The sequence below is a fragment of the Vulpes vulpes genome, chromosome 15 (genome assembly GCF_048418805.1).
Source record: "Vulpes vulpes isolate BD-2025 chromosome 15, VulVul3, whole genome shotgun sequence".
NCBI lineage: Eukaryota > Metazoa > Chordata > Mammalia > Carnivora > Canidae > Vulpes > Vulpes vulpes.
In genome coordinates, this window is record NC_132794.1 from 90,188,911 (window position 1) to 90,207,854 (window position 18,944).

The 18,944-nt window shown below is 42.8% G+C and overlaps 1 protein-coding gene across 4 annotated transcripts in view; it reads right to left on the minus strand.

Annotated features, from left to right (window-relative positions):
* The window catches only part of DNMBP (dynamin binding protein), a 107,702-nt gene that overhangs the window by 45,571 nt on the left and 43,187 nt on the right, over window positions 1-18,944 (minus strand). For all 4 annotated transcript variants that reach the window (XM_072739757.1, XM_072739756.1, XM_072739754.1 and 1 more), the window contains one exon: window positions 12,404-14,416. In XM_072739757.1, the coding sequence (XP_072595858.1) occupies window positions 12,404-14,416 (2,013 nt within the window). The remainder of the gene's footprint in view (window positions 1-12,403; window positions 14,417-18,944) is intronic.

Sequence of the window (18,944 nt, forward strand, 5' to 3'; positions counted from 1 at the left end):
GTGTGATCCTGGGGTCCCAGGATTGAGTCCCACATTGGGCTCCTTGCAGGAAGCCTGCTTCTCCCTCTGCCTATGTCTCTGCCTCACTTTCTCTGTATCTTTCATGAATAAATAAATAAAAATTTTTTTAAATAAACCCTCTATAAAGAAAAATCAAATGTGACAAGTTCTATAACAAACACAAATGGCAATGACAACAAAGCAGAGTCCCTGGCAGAGCAACTGGAGGTTTCACGGAAGTGGTAGCATTTGAACAGTGCCTTCAAAGCATAAGCAGAATCTCTACAGACTTTCTACATATGGAAAAGTAGGAAATGGGGAACAGTTTGAAAGATAGAATGAGTAAAAAAAGTAATAGGAGATAAGGCTGGAGGAGTAGATTGGGGCAAATCCCAAGGGATCTGTTCTCTTTTTCCTTTTTTCAACTACCTAATGTGCTTTTGGATTCTCTTTTTTAAATTTATTTTTTATTTTATTTATTTATTCATGAGAGACACAGAGAGAAAGAGAGACAGAGACACGGGCAGAGGGAAAAGCAGGCTCCATGCAGGGAGCCCAACACGGGACTTGATCCCAGGTCTCCAGGATCACCTACAGGCTGAAGGCAGCGCTAAACTGCTGAGCCACCCAGGCTGCCCTGGATTCTCTACTAATAGTTATCAAATCAACCTCTGGATTGTCAAATCTTCTGATTTTCACACAAAGGTTTCTGTTTGTTCTGTGCCCTCTCACCTTCCAAATCCACAGCTGAAGCAGCAGCTGCCCTGGCAGCTTCTGGGTTTTCAGTGCGAAGATGTGCTATGATCATGATGAGGGCTAGCAAGTTGATACCTTTTTTTTTTTTTTTTTTTTAATCTTCAGTATTATCCTTACTTTACTGTAGATAAAGAGTCTTGGAGTTTGAATAACTTGGTCACATAAGCTGGCACAAGGTAGGGCCACAACCCAAACTCGGTTCTGTTTGACTTTATGACACAAAACAGAGGGTATCTCAAAAAATGTAGTAACACTTTAATTTCTCTCAAACTAAGCATACAAACAAACTCTGTCACGGCCTAAGTCAGAAGCAGGCTACTTCTGAGGCAAGTATGTTCTCACACAGCCACCCCCCTGCCCCCCACCATTCCCTCTATGTCTCCAGTCCCCTGCCCACGTGTCCCTCCACCCTCTATGGCCACAGGCTTGTCTCCAGCCACTCAACCACAGTATGTGCCTAGACTGGCACATAAAATAAACTGGGCACACTTTTAAATGTAGAAAGTAAAGGTTAAGCTTTCCCTAACAACATGTTATAGAAAACAAAGTTCCCTTCAGCAACTTCATATCTTTGATAAAGCTAGCAGGATAAATAAGAAACACACCTAGTACATCAACAGAGAGAAGAGATAAAAGAGGATAAATTACAGGTACGAAGGATACTGGTTATAAAATGACCCACTGGAAGAGGTTAGGTGAAGCTAAAAGAATTGATCTTTGAATAAGAGAGTGCATAGTGGGTTATAGTAGAGATTCCTCACTCCCACCCCATTCCACTCCACCCTTCCTAAGTCCTATTGTCTTCAGGGGGTTAAAGACATTGTTCGCATAAAGATGCAAGCTGCCTCAGCTTCACCTCCTTATTGCTATGACCTAGAACTAATCAGAAGCTGAGAACCAGGAGCTTTTTTCATGTGATAAATCTCTGTACAAAGACGTGTGGCCTGAGGGAAAGAGGAAGACAACTTTTCTACTTTTCTCAATCCTGGTATTATTGGCAAAATTCAACCCTTCAAAGGGTATCCCTGTCTGTGGCTCTCCCTGTCATGGGACACAACAGTAACATCCCAGTGGCTCTTCACAAGGCCCTAAAGTAGCACTTCTCCCCTCCACCCCCCACATTTTCTGTTTATCACCAGAGGGTGGGCAATCAGCTGTAGTGACCAGCCATATCCCCCCTCTACTCCCAGTAGCAGATATGCTGTAGGACACAATGCTGGAAGGGAAGCTGGGCAGCAAAATTTGGAAGGAGACATAAAGGGAGGTGGTGCAGGAAAGGTAAAGGAAGAGGGATGAGACAGGAAAAGAACCAGCAAGAACATGTGCCTCCCTACACTTTTGTGGATATCTCTGTAACTGTGCAGACCACCCCTCTGGTCAGGTGCCCGATGCTTCCGATGTCACTGGTACCACAGTGACATTCTCTGATTCCTATGGTTCTTATTATTTTCCAGAGCCCCAAGCAAATCTCTCATCTCACCCATGTTACTTTATTATACTTGTTTATCTCCACTTATTACACTGAATGCTCCTTGCAGGGAAGAACCATGTCTAATTTATGTCCCAGTCTTCAACACAGCTCTGCACATGGGGTACCCAGCAGGTACAGACATGTTTGATGAGCGAATGCTTGCAGCATTTATTGGGCATGTGCTAGATGCCAGCCAGATAGAGGGCAGGATAGCTTAGAGGTTAAGAGTGCAGCTCTGCGAGCCCTGGGTGTGAATCTGGACTTTGCCACTCACCAGTTGCATAATTGGGGAAATTACTGAGGCTTTCTAAGCCTGTTTTGTCATGTTTTCATCTTAAGCACAGAAGACATGACATTTCTCTGGAACATGATTAATTATAAAAAGTATTATTGAGAAATTCCCACTACCTAGAATTTGAAACACTTTTGCTCTGCCACCTGTACATCTCATACAAGAATAGTTTACCAGTATATCTCAAATCCTACAAGTACGGAAATCAGTGAAAGATCATGGAACTTGCTATGGCTTTGGGGATGTAGCACTGAGCCAAGATCCCCTTAGGATTCCTTTTCAGACACTCTGAAATCATCAAGTATCTGGCAATCCCCCAGGACTTTGGGTACTCATTAAATGATTTTTTTTTTAAAATGCCACCTTTCTTTTCTTCTTTCTTTTTTTCAAGATTTTATTTATTTATTCATGAGAGACAGAGAGACAGAGGCAGAGACAGAGGCAGAAGGACAAGCAGGCTCACTGCAGGGAGCCCGACATGGGACTCGATCCCAGGAACCCAAGATCATGCTCCGGGTGGAAGGCAGATGCTCAACCCCTGAGTCACCCAGGCATCCCTATTCCTTTTCTTCAGAAAACTCTACCCCTAACATGGGGCTCAAGCTCACCACCCCAAGACCAAGAGTTGCATGCTCTACCAACTGAGCTGAGCTGGCCAGGCACCCCTACATGATCACCCTTTGAGGACCCGCCCCAGCGCTCCTCCTCATACTTCACCTGGAGGGTAATCGATCACTGCTGCCCGCACCTCTCCACCCTCGCCCCCAATCAGCACAGTGACCTGAGGGCTCAGTGGCCTAGCTCTTCCCCAACTCATCACACCAAATTTGCTCCAGGACCCCCTCCTACTGCCCCACCTCTGAGTCTGCCACAGGTCTCCCTCAGACCTGTGCTCCCTTGTAGAGCAGTCCTCTCCTGAGCATATTCAGATAGAAGTCTCCTCTCTGTAGTACCATCTGCTTTCCATCTTCCAGAAAATGACTCAATTTCTGGCCTTCCCATAATACTCTTTCTCCTCGGAACTTATTTTCTCAGTCACGTTCAGAGGAAGAGAGGAAGCCCCAATGAAGAGAGACAATTGGGAGAAGGAAAAGCAGAAGCTGGAGTCAGGGAGCACTGTAAAAGGCAATAAAGACAGGAATGTAGGAAAATTAGAGGTGTTTGGGGACAATCTGATATGCTCCGAAGAATGTGAATGCTCTCAATGGGATAGGGCTACAAGAAGCATTTAAGATGTCTCAGAATTTAAACCTGGTGATGAACTTAATAGGTTATGAGTTAGGTGAGGGTCCAAATAGGAAACTGGAATGGAGAGCAGCTTGGGGAAGTTGCTAGCATGAACAAGTGAGCATTTTGGAAACTTGTGTAACTGATAAGCTAGCAGTCAGAGGTATATCTGTGAGGGAAGGTTAAATATTTTTCCAAAGTGTAGCAACACATACATATATACTCTTACAGTTTTCAACAGATGAGGGTACTAAAAAATGTTATGCCTGGCATAATTTATTTTGGAAGTTGGCAAGGGTGATTTGGGATCCCTCCTCCATAAGTACTGGTATTTTTGAGTTTTTCAAGGGCAGCTTCCTACCACCAGCTCTCAGAGATCAACCACTCCTTCCTTTTTAAGTTGAGACACACGGACCTCGTGGTATGGCATAGTGACAGAGCTCAAAAGACTGGACCATGACACTGACTTGAATTTGAATCCCAGCCCCACCACTGACCACTTGTGACACTCTGGGCCAAACCTCAGCTTTCTCATCTGTCAAATGTGGACAATGTGGAGGATTAGAAACGTGTTGAAAGACCCAGTACAGGGACACCTGGGTGGCTCAGTGGTTGAGCATCTGCCTTTGGCTCAGAGTGTGATCCTGGACTCCTGGGATCAAGTCCCACATCGGGCTCTCTGCATGAAGCCTGTTTCTCCCTTTGCCTATGTTTCTACTTCTCTCTGTGTCTCTCCTGAATAAATAAATAAAATCTTAAAAAAAAAAAACAAAGACCCAGCACATTGTTTAGCAGGTAGTAAGTGCTCAATTAATTATAATTATGGTCACTGGTAGGGGCACCTGGGTGGCTCAGTGTTTGAGCATCTGCCTTTTGCTCAGGTCGTGATCCAAAGAGCCTGCTTCTCCCTCTGCCTATGTCTTTGCCTCTCTGTGTCTCTCATGTATAAATAAATAAAATCTTAAAAAAAAAAAAAGTTACGGTCACCAGCTTACCTTTCCAGTTCATTCAGCTCATGGCAAGGGTCAATGCCTGGGCCACCTCTCTTTCTCTACCTACACTTTCTTTAAAAAAAATTTTTTAAGTAATCTCATTAAATGCTGTGGCTCTAAATAATGTCTGTGTGCTGCCAAATTTAGTTGTCCCTAATGTATGTCCCCAGCCCTAAACTCTCCCCTAATCAAACTGCCTAATCAACACTTTCTACCGGATGTCTCATGGGCTCGTCAACATGACCAAACCTGAGCTCCTGATTTCCACCCCATCCCACCTCCCCCAGCAGCCAGCATCTCCTGCAGTCTTCACTATTAATTGAGAAATTACTGGCAACTCCAGTCCTTCCAGTTGCTCCACCTCATGGTATCCTTAACTTCTTGTTTTCTTATACCTCACACCCAATCCACCAGCAAGTCCTATGGGCTCAAACTCAAAATCTATCTAGTACTGCACGCTCTGCATCATCTCCAGTCTACCATCCTGGTCCAGGCTGCGTGGCCTCTTGCTTGCATCATTGCAGTAGCCTAACTAGTCCCTGTGCTCCTGCCCTGTGTCTGTCTGCAGCCAGAGTGACTCTGTAACGTTGTAAGTCAGATCTTACCACTCCCCTGTTCAAAATCTTCCTGTGGCTTCTCGTCTTATTCCTAACAACGAACTGTAAAACCCACACCTTCACTCTAGCTGAACTGACCTCCTTGCTATTCCTCAACCACTACAAGCACTCTTGCCCCTGCTGTTCCATCTGCTGGTGACAATTCCCCCTCCCGAAAATTGGCTTTGCTGCCTCCCTACAATCATTCAGATCTTTGCTCAAATGTCGCTTTTCAAGTGAGGTCTTCCCTGATTCCATAACTTCTTTTACATTCTAACACATGCTCATATTTCTACTAAAATATTGTTTGTCTCTCACCATGAGGGCAGAGATCACTGCTGTAACTCCAGAACACTGCCTGAAATATGGCAGGAGCTCAATAGTTCTTGAATAAATGACTGCCCTGGAGTTTTTTGTCTTTGGGGTCTTGCTACATTTGCTAAAGTGAAGGGTAGGAGGTGGGGCACTCAGGCACTGTGATGGTGGCAGGAGTGCTCACCTTTGGAAGTTCCAAGCTAGAGGGAGTCAGGTCTTTTTACTGGGTCCTGCAAAGCCTCAGTGAAATCTGACACCAATACTTAAAATCCCTGGATCTATTCCAGCCTCTCAAGCCCTCTGCCCTGAGCTGAGGGTGAGAAAATGTTCACAAAGTCATACTACAAAGTTAAGATTAGTGATTCACAGGTTAATTCTAAGTTAACCATTTCAAGCTACATTTCTTGACATGTGTTGAAACACCTATCCTAAAAGGAAAAGCTAGTTTCCATCCTGAATTAACATAGATTATTAATGCCTTCTGACTCTGGTTGCTGTTTTATACCAAAATCCATTACAAGTAACTGAGCTCATTTTTACTGAGCCAACACCCTGAACCAGATGTCACAAGGATACTTGCTTTTTTCTTATGTACTGAAGAACCAGAAAGAAAGATTATTATTTCTTTCACATAAACTTTTATGTCTTGAAAGACCACAAAATGTTTTGGCTATTTAACTCTATTATTTTTTACTAGTTTGAGAATGAATTTTTAATACCCAAGGCATTCCAAAGAATCTTCAAAATAACAAATTGCTTCCATAACTTTCAAATTTTAAAAAATCTGTCTAGAGTATTATATATCACTTCAATATAAAGACGTTATTGGTTCCATATCAGTAATTTTCCAACTTGTTAATTGAATGGCTCTCTGTAGTGGGGCCTCAGATCTCACTCAGTATCTTGCCGAAAATGTTCTGTTCCTAAAAAGCACATTCTGATTTGATTTGTAAGAGTCTTTTAAAATTATCCTGAGAATCTCTGGTTAATATTCCTCCTGACATTATCTTAAAGGAAAGAGAAGCTGAGGAGCAAGGTTCCTGATGTGGAAGAGGCTGACTCTACACTTTACCATCTACTGCACTGATTCAGAACAGTGGGGTCCTAGCCCACACCGGAATAACTACAGCTATGATTCACAGACAGCAAGACACAGTGTGGTTAAATACAGAGGTCAGTATCACTCTGACCTCCACTAGTGTTTCAGAGATACACAAATATGAATGATACTGTGACTGTGTCATTTTTATTAATCAATGGATAGCCAGTGCCTGCCTCGTAGTATGTGCCCAAGAAATATTTGCTGAGTAAAGAAATGAATGTACTTGTCATTTTGAGGCATGTGAGCCTCTCCTAGAGACAGAACAGAACTATCAAATGCTAAAGTAAGATTCTCTCAGGGCTACAGGGTATAGTCCTAGGGGTTCTAAAAAGTGACACATACTGTTAATACACACACATACACACACACACACACAATGAAATATTAGCCATCAAAAAGAATGAAATCTTATCATTTGCAACAACGTGGATGGAGCTAGAGGGCATTATGCTAAGTGAAGTAAGTCAGAGAAAGACAAATACCATATGATTTCACTCACATGTGGAATTTACGAAACAAAACAGATGAACATATGGGAAAGGGGAAAAAGAGAGAGGGAAGCAAACCCTAAGAGACTCTTAACTACAGAAAACAAAGTGAGAGTTGATGAAAGGAGGTGGGTGGGTGATGGGCTGAATGGGTGATGGGGATTAAGGAGCTCACTTGTGATGAGCATTGGGTTTTTGTAGGTCAGTGATAAACCACTAAATTCTACATCTGAAACCAATTTTACCATATATGTTAACTAACCTGAGTTTAAATAAAATATAAATAAATGAATGAATGTAGCATATACCAGGTAATCTGAAAGTCTGTGGATTAACCCTAAATGTTTCCACTGCTCCAGAAATCAACCTCTTTATCAGATTTGAAGGTACTGTGTTCAGACATGGACCTTCACTTATTAACCAGCAGCTTATTTGACTAGAAGCTCTTTGAGGGAGGGGAGCACACCTGTGTTTTGTTTTTTGTTTTTTTGTTTTTTCTCACACCTGTGTTTTACTCTGTCGTTAGCACAGCATCTGGCACAAAGCAAAAGCTCAACAAACATTTGCTGGGTGAATGAGTGGCTGAACTGAATACCATCCTGCAGCCTGCAAGACGGCATTTCATTGCCCAGTTCGCTATGATCAGAGACGTCTCCTACTATCCTACCCTGACTCTATGTGCTAATTTCAAATTTAAAACCCCAAATTCTCAGGGCCAAATACTTGCTTATCTAAAATTTTTGGGCCTTTGTTATTTCTACTAATTGAAGTTTGGGTTATATGGGCCAACCCTCTTATAGAAAAAAAGTTTAAAAAGTTGGAGGAAGGGATGCCTGGGTGGCTTAGCAGTTGAACATCTGCCTTTCCATGCAAGGCGTGATCCTGGTCCTGGGATTAAGTCCCGCATCGGGCTCCCTGTGTGGAGCCTGTTTCTCCCTCGTCTATGTCTCTGCCTCTCTCTGTGTGTCTCTCATGAATAAATAAACATAATCTTTAAAAAAAGTCGGAGAAAATATTTTAAAAATCTTAAAACTATCAATACACTGAGAAGTTGGTAGTGCACTGGCCAAAACCAAAGGAAAACTGGAATCCAGACAGGTAAAAAACCACAGAAATGGTACTGCCCTAGGACATTTTGCCAGTCCCCCAAAACAGAACTTATGTTTCAATGATCCTCTGGGGAGAAGTGGTCAAAAACTCAAAACCCAGACCGTATCCGAGGTGAGAAGTCTAAAAAGAGACCTTTTTCTATAAGAAGCTAAGATTCCAAAGGACTCCTGAGAGTGAGTCATAAATAGACCAGCCCTCTTACAAAATTACAGTTGGGATTCCAATATCCTGGTTGTCCACAGAATTTTAAGCCTTGAAATTAATCTCAGGTAACTGAACTGAGACTGAGTAGTGATTCCATCTGGGAATTCCTTCTCAGCATTTCTTAGGAAATTTATATGCCTTTCTGAATCCTAAGAAAAATCAGTCAAGAAATGTGGAAAACAAGAGAAAATACTATAATTCTCCTGTGAGAATAAAGCCTGGTAATAAATGTAGACACATTACTGGTTTAAAGGAATTCACCGACGTCAAGTCAAAGCAAGAACTGACACAGAGTAAAAGGTTAAGGTTGACCAGGATAAGAGTACACTGGAGAGAAGTGATCAGGATCTAATCAGTTAGTTTTGCTTGTAGCTGTTGCTATGCTGTGAGTGTGTTTATAAGTGTTTGTGTTCGTGGCCCTGTGTGCTGCTAACAGTGAGTCACTCTGGCAAATAAAATAAATATTAATGAGCTTATTTGTACAGTACATTTTATACAAATCTTCTGAAGTGCTGTTCAAGAAATACCCAAGTTTTAGAAACAAAATAAGTCCTTAAATTGGCAATTCTGACAAATGATTCTGTGTAGTGTTAAATCTTGCACATAGTGGTGAATAATGTTCCATTATTTGAATACTACCCAAAAGTGTTTGCCCAGTGTTCTCCAGGGTTTAATATTTGCTATAGATTATAATTCTTTAAAAATATTGTAAAAGATTATAGAGAAAAAATGATTAATATTGAATCATTATGTCATACATTACATAAGTTTCAGGTGCACATCAATTATACCTCGATAAAACATTTTTAAGATATGAATACTGTCAAAAATTTATTGTCTAAAAAAAAATTTATTGTCTAAATTTTGAATTAGCAAAAACAATATTGATTTCAATGGCAGGGTCAAAATCAGAACAAGAACACAAAATATTTTCATTGTTAAAAAAGAAAATGAGCTTACATGAAGCAACGTGCACCTTAATGGCCCCATCTAAAGATACTTTTAGGTATATTCTTATTTCAACCAACATCAATCCAAGATGGAAACTCTCTCCTATGCCTAGACTATTAGCAAAACAAAGATGAGTACTATCAGGGCAGCTAAAGTTTGGGTATTTAAAATCTTGTTTTAAGAGTAATTTTTCGGGCAGCCCGGGTAGCTCAGCGGTTTAGCGCTGCCTTCAGCCCAGGGCGTGATCCTGGAGTCCGGGGATCAAGTCCCATGTTGGGTTCCCTGCATGGAGCCTGCTTCTCCCTCTGCCTGTGTCTCTGCCTCTCTCTCTCTCTCTCTCTCTCTCTGTGTCTCATAAATAAATAAATAAAATCTTAAAAAAAAAAGAATAATTTTTCAATACTAATTATTTGTGATATTATTTTAAAGGTTTGAAATTATTTTTATTTAGCTTTTATTTTATGTTAATGGTCCCTTCTAAAATTTTCAAATGTCTACTATCATATTAATTTTGGATTTTGACAAATATTCTATAATTATGTAGGATGTTAAGGTAAGGGGAAGCTGAGTGAAGGATATATGAGAACTTTAATTTTTTGCAACTTTTCTATAATAAATAAGTCATATTATAAGTATATATATATAATAAGTAGAAATGTTTTAAAGATTTATTTATTTTAGAGAGAGAGAGAGAGCACAAGTGGAGAGGCAGAGAGAATCTCAAGCAGACTCCACACTGAGTGAGGAACCTAATACAGGGCTCGAACTCATTACCCCAAGATCAAGAGTCACATGCCTTACCAACTGTAAGCCAGCCAGACACCTCTAAAAAGCATCATTATTGAGAAATTCGCACTACCTAGAATTTGAAACACTTTAGTTCTGCCACCTGTATATCTCATACAAGAATAGTTTACCAGTATATCTCAAATATTACAAGTATGGAAGGCAATGGAAGATCCTGGAACTTGCTATGGCTTTGGGGATGTAGCACTGAGCCAAGATCCCCTTAGAATTCCTTTTCAGACACTCTGAAATCATCAAGTATCTGGCAATCCCCCAGGACTTCAGGTACTCATATTAAATGATCATTTTTTTTTAATGCCACCTACCTTTCTTTCTTTCTTTTTTTAAGATTTTATTTATCTATTCATGAGAAGCAGAGACAGAGGCAGAAGGACAAGCAGGCTTGCTGCAGGGAGCCTGACGCGGGACTTGATCCCAGGAACCCAAGATCATGCTCCGGGTGGAAGGCAGATGCTCAACCCCTGAGTCACCCAGGCGTCCCTATCCTTTTCTTATTTATTTATTTATTTATTTATTTATTTATTTATTTATTTATTTATTTATTTATTTATAAAGATTTTATTTATTTATTCATGAGAGAGACACAGAGAGAGAGAGAGGCAGAGACACAGGCAGAGAGAGAAGCAGGCTCCATGCAGGGAGCCCGACATGGGACTCGATCCCTGGTCTCCAGGATCAGGCCCTGGGTTGAAGGTGGTGCTAAACTGCTGAGCCACCCAGGCTGCCCCCCTATTCCTTTTCTTAAGTAAAATCTACCTCTAACATGGGGCTCAAGCTCACCACCCCAAGACCAAGAGTTGCATGCTCTACCAATTGACCTGAGCTGGCCAGGCGCTCCTACATGCTCACCTTTTGAGGACCTGCCCCAGCGCTCCTCCTCATGCTTCACCTGGAGGGTAAGTGCTGCTGCCCCCACCTCCCTATCCCCGCCCCCAATCAGCACAGTGACCTGAGGCCTCAGTGGCCTAGCTCTTCCCCAACTCATCACACCAAATTTGCTCCAGGACCCCCTCCTACTGCCCCACCTCTGAGTCTGCCACAGGTCTCCCTCAGACCTGTGCTCCCTTGTAGAGCAGTCCTCTCCTGAGCATATTCAGATAGAAGTCTCCTCTCTGTAGTACCATCTGCTTTCCATCTTCCAGAAAATGACTCAATTTCTGGCCTTCCCAAAATACTCTTTCTCCTCGGAACTTATTTTCTCAGTCACGTTCAGCAGTCTGAAGTAGAGGGGAGGGAGTCCGTGTAGCTGGCCCACCAGTAGTGTTTTCTGCCCTGATGACATATGGGCTCAGAGCTCTCTGGCACACCTGCCCAAAGTGACATGGCCATGTCGTCCTTGGGCCCTAGACTGCTGATGTTGCCTTGCTTTTTGCCTCTTCCTCCTCTAGAAATTATTTCTCATGTGAATCTGGTGAACATGAATGGAGTCCCCTGAGGCTGGTGAGTCACCCCTCAGGTAAGGGACAGAAAATTTTTGAACACACAAGATGGAAAGCAGAAAACTATAGTAAAAACAGGAGCTCCCAGCTCCCTTGGTAAGCTACTCACTCTCTACAAATCTTATCTTCCTCATTTATTTATGCATTATCCCAAGACGTTTAGGGTGGCTGTGGATTATTTGTGCAAGCAAATGGTAACAAGCCCATATTATGAACAAGTTAATAATTGTTAACTCTTACAGTTACTATTGAAACCTAATCCTTAAACCACAAAGTTATAAGATGGAGTTTTTTTCATGAATCTTAGCCTAGAAGTCTTTAATCCTTATTAGAGCCTGGTTAAAGAAGGTCATTATACTCAGGACCTCCCACATATAGGACTGCAACGGAGGCCTTAGCACCACAGGAGGTATAAATGTCAGAGGTCTCAGCTGCTCCATCTGAGCAGCAAGTGAAGTCAGGAGGCTACAGTCGTAAGATATATCAAAACAGAGCAGTCGAATTGGGAGACAGAGTAAGAAATTAGGTAATGAAAAAGCAACTCATTCTTTGTCAATCAAAGATGGTAACATCTCCCTGAAAAACATGGGGAGGCTGTTATGTGGACTTGTGGATGTCAAGGAATGTGTACCTCGTACTTCGTCGTCACTTACCTCTGAGTTGCTGGAGTTCCATATTCAAACTTTCAATGTTGCTCTCATAGAACTCAAGATCCTCAGGGGTCTCAGCCCTTAGAGATTCATCTTGCTTCTCCTCCAATGTTAAGTTGGGCTCTTCTGGAGCTGGGCTACACATGTCCAAGTCCTGTTCCATTTCCTGAATCCTCACCAATACGAGTGGACACTGGGAAGTCTGGTCCAAAGTCTGGTCCAGGTTCTCAGGGCCCTCCTTCTCTGGGGACTCACAGCTCGCGTGGGTGAAGAGCCCGGGGGTGAAGAGCCCGGGGGTGACTGCAGTCACCCTGTGCTGTGCCGAGGGAGGCAGGGGAGCTGGGCGAGAGGGTCGCATTGCCAAGGGTGGTTCCGGCTTCAGGTTCTGGTCAAGAAGCACATGGGGGGAGGTGGATGCTGGAGTACTGGGACGCGGTGGCGGGGGCCTGAGGGCTCTTCTCCTCTCGGGCAGCTCCTGTGGGGTGATTGACTTTGAGGAACCTCGGACAATGTCCTTCTCAGAGTTAAAGTTCATGATTGAAAAGTGGCGCAAGATTGCCTCTGGTTCTGCACCGGGTCCTGACAGGCTCTTTTCAAACTCTACCAACTGTTGTGTCAACTTAGAATCCAGGTCAGTGTGGCCTCCTCCCTGCCCCAGTGCCATCAAGTCTGCTGCAAACATCCTGTCTTGTAGACCGGCCTTCACTTCTGATCTCTCTGATGCAGAACAAAAGCTGGAGGCATTTTCTTTGGGTGTGTGGTACTTTTTAGTACCTCTAACCATGCTCTGGAGCTGAGAGCTCAGCAGGCTAGGTCTGACCACCCTAGGGGCCAAAGGACAAGAGCTACCGTGAGGAGATGGCACGGGCTTCTGAAAGGATTTTGGTGGAGAGTACATTCCTCTGGGAGGCCGGCTGGAGTAGTCTTTCGCTTTGGCTTCTACGGGAAGAGGGTCAGAGTACTGCTCTGAGCTTAGGTGGCCCCCTCCCGTTGTAGAATAATACTGGTTTTGCTGCCATCTGGGACGAAAAGGTACCTGAGGTTGGGAAGAAACCCCGTTGATCGTCTCTGAAGGATCCTCTGCAGGAGAGTGTCTGGCAAGAGGCTGTTCGTGGCCCCAGCCTGGGCTTCTTGGGGGCCCCCGTGAGGTGCCCTCATCCTGATGAGAGCTTTTGTGTACTTCACACTCAGAAGTCAGATGCTCCAGGGGAGAAGCAGATGTTTCAGAAATGACACAGTTGGACTTCTCTGCTTTATATTCAGGAGATTTGTGCCTTCCCTCCACCATTAAGGGGTTCTCTCGACAATCTAAGGAAGTGTCAGGGATTTCAGTAGGGCTGCTTTCCTGTGGCAGGTCCATGGTCTCCTCTGCTCTTGTTTTAGAAAACAGCTTCACAAATCGGTAAGGAAAGATGCCTGTCCTGCCCTTCAGTGATCCTTCTAGCCAGCCATCTTCCAGCGTCCCCAGAATTCGGATTTTATCACCTACCTCAAAATCCAACTCATTCGGCTCCAGGGCCTGGAATCTGTAGAGGGCAATTCCATAGGTCCCCGGCTGCTCCTCATCCTCCTCTGGCCCCCTCTCCTCTTCTCCTGTAGGGGTCTCTTCTTCACCATTAATAATGCAGTCATTGTGATTTCCAGAACTTACCAACTCATCCACAGTTCTAAGGGGCCCCAAAAGCTCTACAAACCCTTCTGGAAAAATGCCTCTTCGGCCCTCTAATTCCCCTTCAAACCAGCCTGGTTCAGGAACTCCAATGATGGTAATCACATCCCCTTCTCTGAAGTCCAGCTCCTCATCCAACTGGGCTGAAAGCCCCATCAGTGCCCGGGCTTGTCCCATTGAGTATTCTGGAATCTGGAGCAGGGCACTCTGGGAGTGCCACCGCCGGCTCTGTGAGGAGAGGCAGAGCTCCCGCACACATGAGGATGGGAAGAAGCCGCGGGCACCCCAGCAGCTTCGGCCCTGCAGCCAGCTGGCAGTGGGAGCATCATCGAGAATCACCAGATCACCTGAAGAAAGAGAAGCAAAGATAATGACTTAAGTCATCTCCCGAGAAGAACATTACTGTAACTAATAAAACAACTCATCATTTTAAACATCTATCAGATTCAGGAAAATATACCTCTGGAGTTTTAAGGGCACAATACTTTTGGTAATTGGGAGAACTAGTGACAATTTAGTGAATTTTGACAATTTAGTGATAACACAGTGCACAGTGCTGTAAACCAGGAGTTTTCAATATGTGGTCCATGGCATCCTGGGGGAGCCCCAAGATCCTTTCAGAGAGTCTGGAAAGTCAAAACTATCATATTTTCTTCATACATTTTACATATACTTCAGTTAAAACAACAATATATCATAGCAGATTGAATATAAATACAAATATGAGAATCTAGCTCTCTTCTATTAAATCAAATTTGCAAAAATGTAAACCAATGATACTCTTCTCACTATATTTTGTTAGAAAACTGATTGTTTTCCATTAAAAATATGCTATTTATGTTAGTATATAATAGGTTTTAGGGGTGCCCTTGTGGCTCAGTGGCTGAGCATCTGCCTTTAGCTCAGGGCATGATCCTGGGTTCCTGAGGATGGAGTCCCGCATCAGGCTCCCTGTGGGGAGCTTGCTTCTCCCTCTGCCTATGCCTCTGCCTCTCTCTCTCTGTGTCTCTCATGAATAAATAAACTCCTAAAAAATAGGTTTTAAAAAATGAATTAATAAACTTTTTTAAAATTTCCGTTTTAATAGCTCACATTGCAAATATCAACAGACCCACATAAGCAAGAGCTCTTTAGTGCCTCAATAACTTTTAAGAGTATAAAAGGCTCCTAGGACCAAGAAGTTTGAAAAACACCACTATAAACAATGTTCTTACAGTCTATGCCATTGGATTAGTTTATAAATGATAAAGAATATACACATGTCCACTAAAATCCTTTGTACAGATGCATCGGCTCTCTCATACTAACTGCTATCAGTAGCAAATACGAAACAATGAAAGAAATCTTCAGGAATGGTTTCTTTGATGGCAGTACAGGGTGTGGGCAACAAGCTCTTCATTTACTTCTTCCAGAAGCCGTTTTGAACTATCCTTACCCTGACAATACATCATAATGAAATCCTAAAAGCATGTTCTAGCAATCAGTACTTTTGTTTTTGAAAATAGTTCCAATGTCGATGTTTCAGGTTAACTTCACAAAAATGTAAATTGACCAGTTAGTATCTATATTACTGTTGAATGAAGTAAGGTAAAGGAAGGATAGGGCACAGTGATTCTGGAAGAAAATGAAGTTAAAACTCAGTTTTAGAGGATTCCCCCCCCCCCCCCCGCAACTTAAGGAACTACTCTATAGTTTTGTAATAAATTGTTTTATAACAAACGCTTAATTATCTGATGATGGATTGTTCATTTTGTGAATTATCAGTTTTAACCTTTTTTAAACTTCCTCAACACCTAGTCAACTTCACTTTCATCAGCAGAGGTGATCAGGGAATGGAATCAGCCCAAGGAAAATAAGACCAGGACAGCAGAGCACCTAACAAAGCCATGTAAGTCCTTTTATAGTCAAGCATATTTTGAAATTGGATTATCGTTTAGGGTATCAACTTGCATGCTCTTGATGTATAAACAAATCAAGTCTGTCCTATCTTCCCACCAAGTGAATCACATATTCCTTAATGGCAGGTACCACTTATCTCGTGTATTTCCTGACTTGGATACAATGCCTTTCACATATCAAGTGTTCCATGTCCATTTGATAACGACAATGATTCTTCAACTCCAAGTCCCAAATAAATTAATCATATCTTCCCTCCAAAACTGGCTCCAGGCTGCTAGCTTCCTCTTTCCCTTTAATATTTTCTTATATGCCTTAAAAAAAAAAGATTTTATCTATTTGAGAATGAGCGAGGGAGAGAGAGAGAGAGCACACACAAGCACAAGCAGGGCAGAGAGGGGTGCAGAGGGAGAGGGAGAAGAACCCCTTGCTGAGCAGGAAGCCCAAATTGGGGCTCATCCCAGGACTCAAAGATCATGACTTTATGCCGAAGGCAGACACTTAACTGACTGAGCCACCCGTTTCCTCTCCCTTTAATATCTTCTTGCAGAAACTGTTTCCACTTATTACTTGCTCTTGCTACCACGTAGTCCAACAATCATCATCTCACTCTCTTTTCTTTTCTTTTTTTAAAGATTTTATTTACTTATTCATGAGAGACACACAGAGAGGCAGAGACACAGGCAGAGGGAGAAGCAGGATCCCTGGGGGGAGCCTGATGCAGAACTTGATCCCAGGACCCCGGGATCATGCCCTGAGCCAAAGGCAGATGCTCAACCACTGAGCCACCCAGGTGCCCCATCATCTCACTCTCTTACCTTGTCCCAGACTTTGTCTCTTCCAGCCTCTTCCAAATGATTTATGCCAAACTAAGCTGATCAATGTACCAATCTTATCACATCCCTCTCCTGCTCAAACTTGTCCCACAAGGCATGAAAGCTTCTTCCTACTCTTATAGGATTCTTCTCTAAAAATCCTATTCTTATTATCTGAAATATATGTTTGCTCCAGACACTCTCTAAAGAGATTTAGTTAGTTTAGTAACTAAGTATCAGTCTAACCTGGGTATGTTTTTTTTTTTTTATGTTTTTACCTCAGTGCAACCTGGCATCCACTACCTCTCACCCCCACCCCAGTCAGCCAATATCTCACCTATGAGACCCTATTCCACACAAGGGCATTTTCATTAGCTCCTACATAAGCCTGTCCATCTGAAACCCTAGCATACCTCTCCAAGACACCTTGGAAATCCACATTCATCTTGGTCATCTGTAGCCTACTAAAGAAATGATCGTTTACATCATTAATTTTGGCACTTGTATTTTTATATGTTATACAGCATATAATGTAAGCTTTTGCAGTTGGTGGAAGGCAACCAATATGTTCTCACTGATTTGATATGTTTTGCTTAGATATTCTTGAAAAATAGGGTCTTGATTATCTGTTTCTATATTCCTTTAATTTATGACTCAATAGTGATTGGTTAGAGCTTGGAGTCCTGAGAATTATACAAGTGATTTTTCAACCCACTAACTCTAAGGCTATTCCATCAGAACCAGAACCAGAAACTCCAGAATTGGAGACACAATAGGCACAATAGGCCTTTTGGTGAAGAAGAAGAATAAAAGGTGGCCACAAGTTCCACTCCTCTGGCTTTTAAATGAACTGGCTTTCCTAAAGCTATAGGGTTATAATATTTTCCTTGCTTTGCCAGATCTCCAGGAAACCATCAGACTAGGGCTTGCTTTTCCTATTTTCAGCTGGGCGATTGTTTTGATAAGCTTTATTACCTGGCAGACTGTTGGCTACTTCTATATAAAAACGTGAATTTTTAAAAAATCACAGTTTAGATCCTGAAAAGCACCTGAGAGATAATTTTGCTTAACACTTTTATTTTGTCGCTGAGTCCTGAGGTTTTTTGTTTTGTTTTGTTTTGTTTTTGAAGATTTATTGGTTTATTCAGAGAGAGAGAGGCAGAGACACAGGCAGAGGGAGAAGCAGGCTCCATTCAGGAAGCCCGACGCGGGACTCCATTCCGGGTCTCCAGGATCACGCCCTAGGCTGCAGGCGGCGCTAAACCGCTGCGCCACCCGGGCTGCCCTAGCACTGAGGTTTTTGCACAAATCTCTCATTTTTATCAGAAAGAGTCATGCAGCTATTCCTTTGGCATCTTAGATTCCTGAGGGATGGAGGCTACCTAGTGGTCATTTCCAGACTTCTGAAACAATATGAGGAACTGTTGGAAGAGAGTGCCCAGACTTTGAAAATAGAAAAATAGGAAGTGTGGTGACCCTTAGGGCCAACCTGAGGCTTTCACTCATGCAGTTAATCCCAGCCACAGGCTGCTTGGTTGGATTTTTTTACTCAAACAAGAAATGCATTAGGAGGGATGCCTGGGTGGCTCAGTGATTGGGCGTCAGGCTGCCTTCGGCTCAAGGCGTGATCGCGTGACCCTGTGGCCCTGGATCGAGTCCCGCATCAGGCTCCTTGTGTGGATCCTGGTTCTCCCTCTGCCTGCGTCTCTGCCTTTCTCTCTCAGTCTCTCATGAATAAATAAATAAAATATTTTTAAAAATGCATTAGGAATGAGATGGTAAGGGACGCCTGGGTGGGGCTCAGCAGTTGAGTGTCTGCCTTTGGCTCAGGGCATGATCCTGGAGTTCCGGGATCGAGTCCCACATCCGGCTCCCATTAGGGAGCCTGCTTCTCCCTCTGCCTATGTCTCTGCCTCTCTCTGTGTGTCTCTCATGAATAAATAAATAAAATCTTAAAAAAAAAAAAAAAAGGAATAAGATGGTAAGAACAAATGCAAGTCTTCCTAGAATCTGAATACAAATAGTCTGACTCTGTAGTATTAGGTGCCTCCCACCCTAATCATAATACCCAAGATACTATGTGCTTTATGGAGACTGACCACACATGTTACTTAGATTTCCATATAAGCCATTACAGAACCTACCCTCGTATGTCACACACATG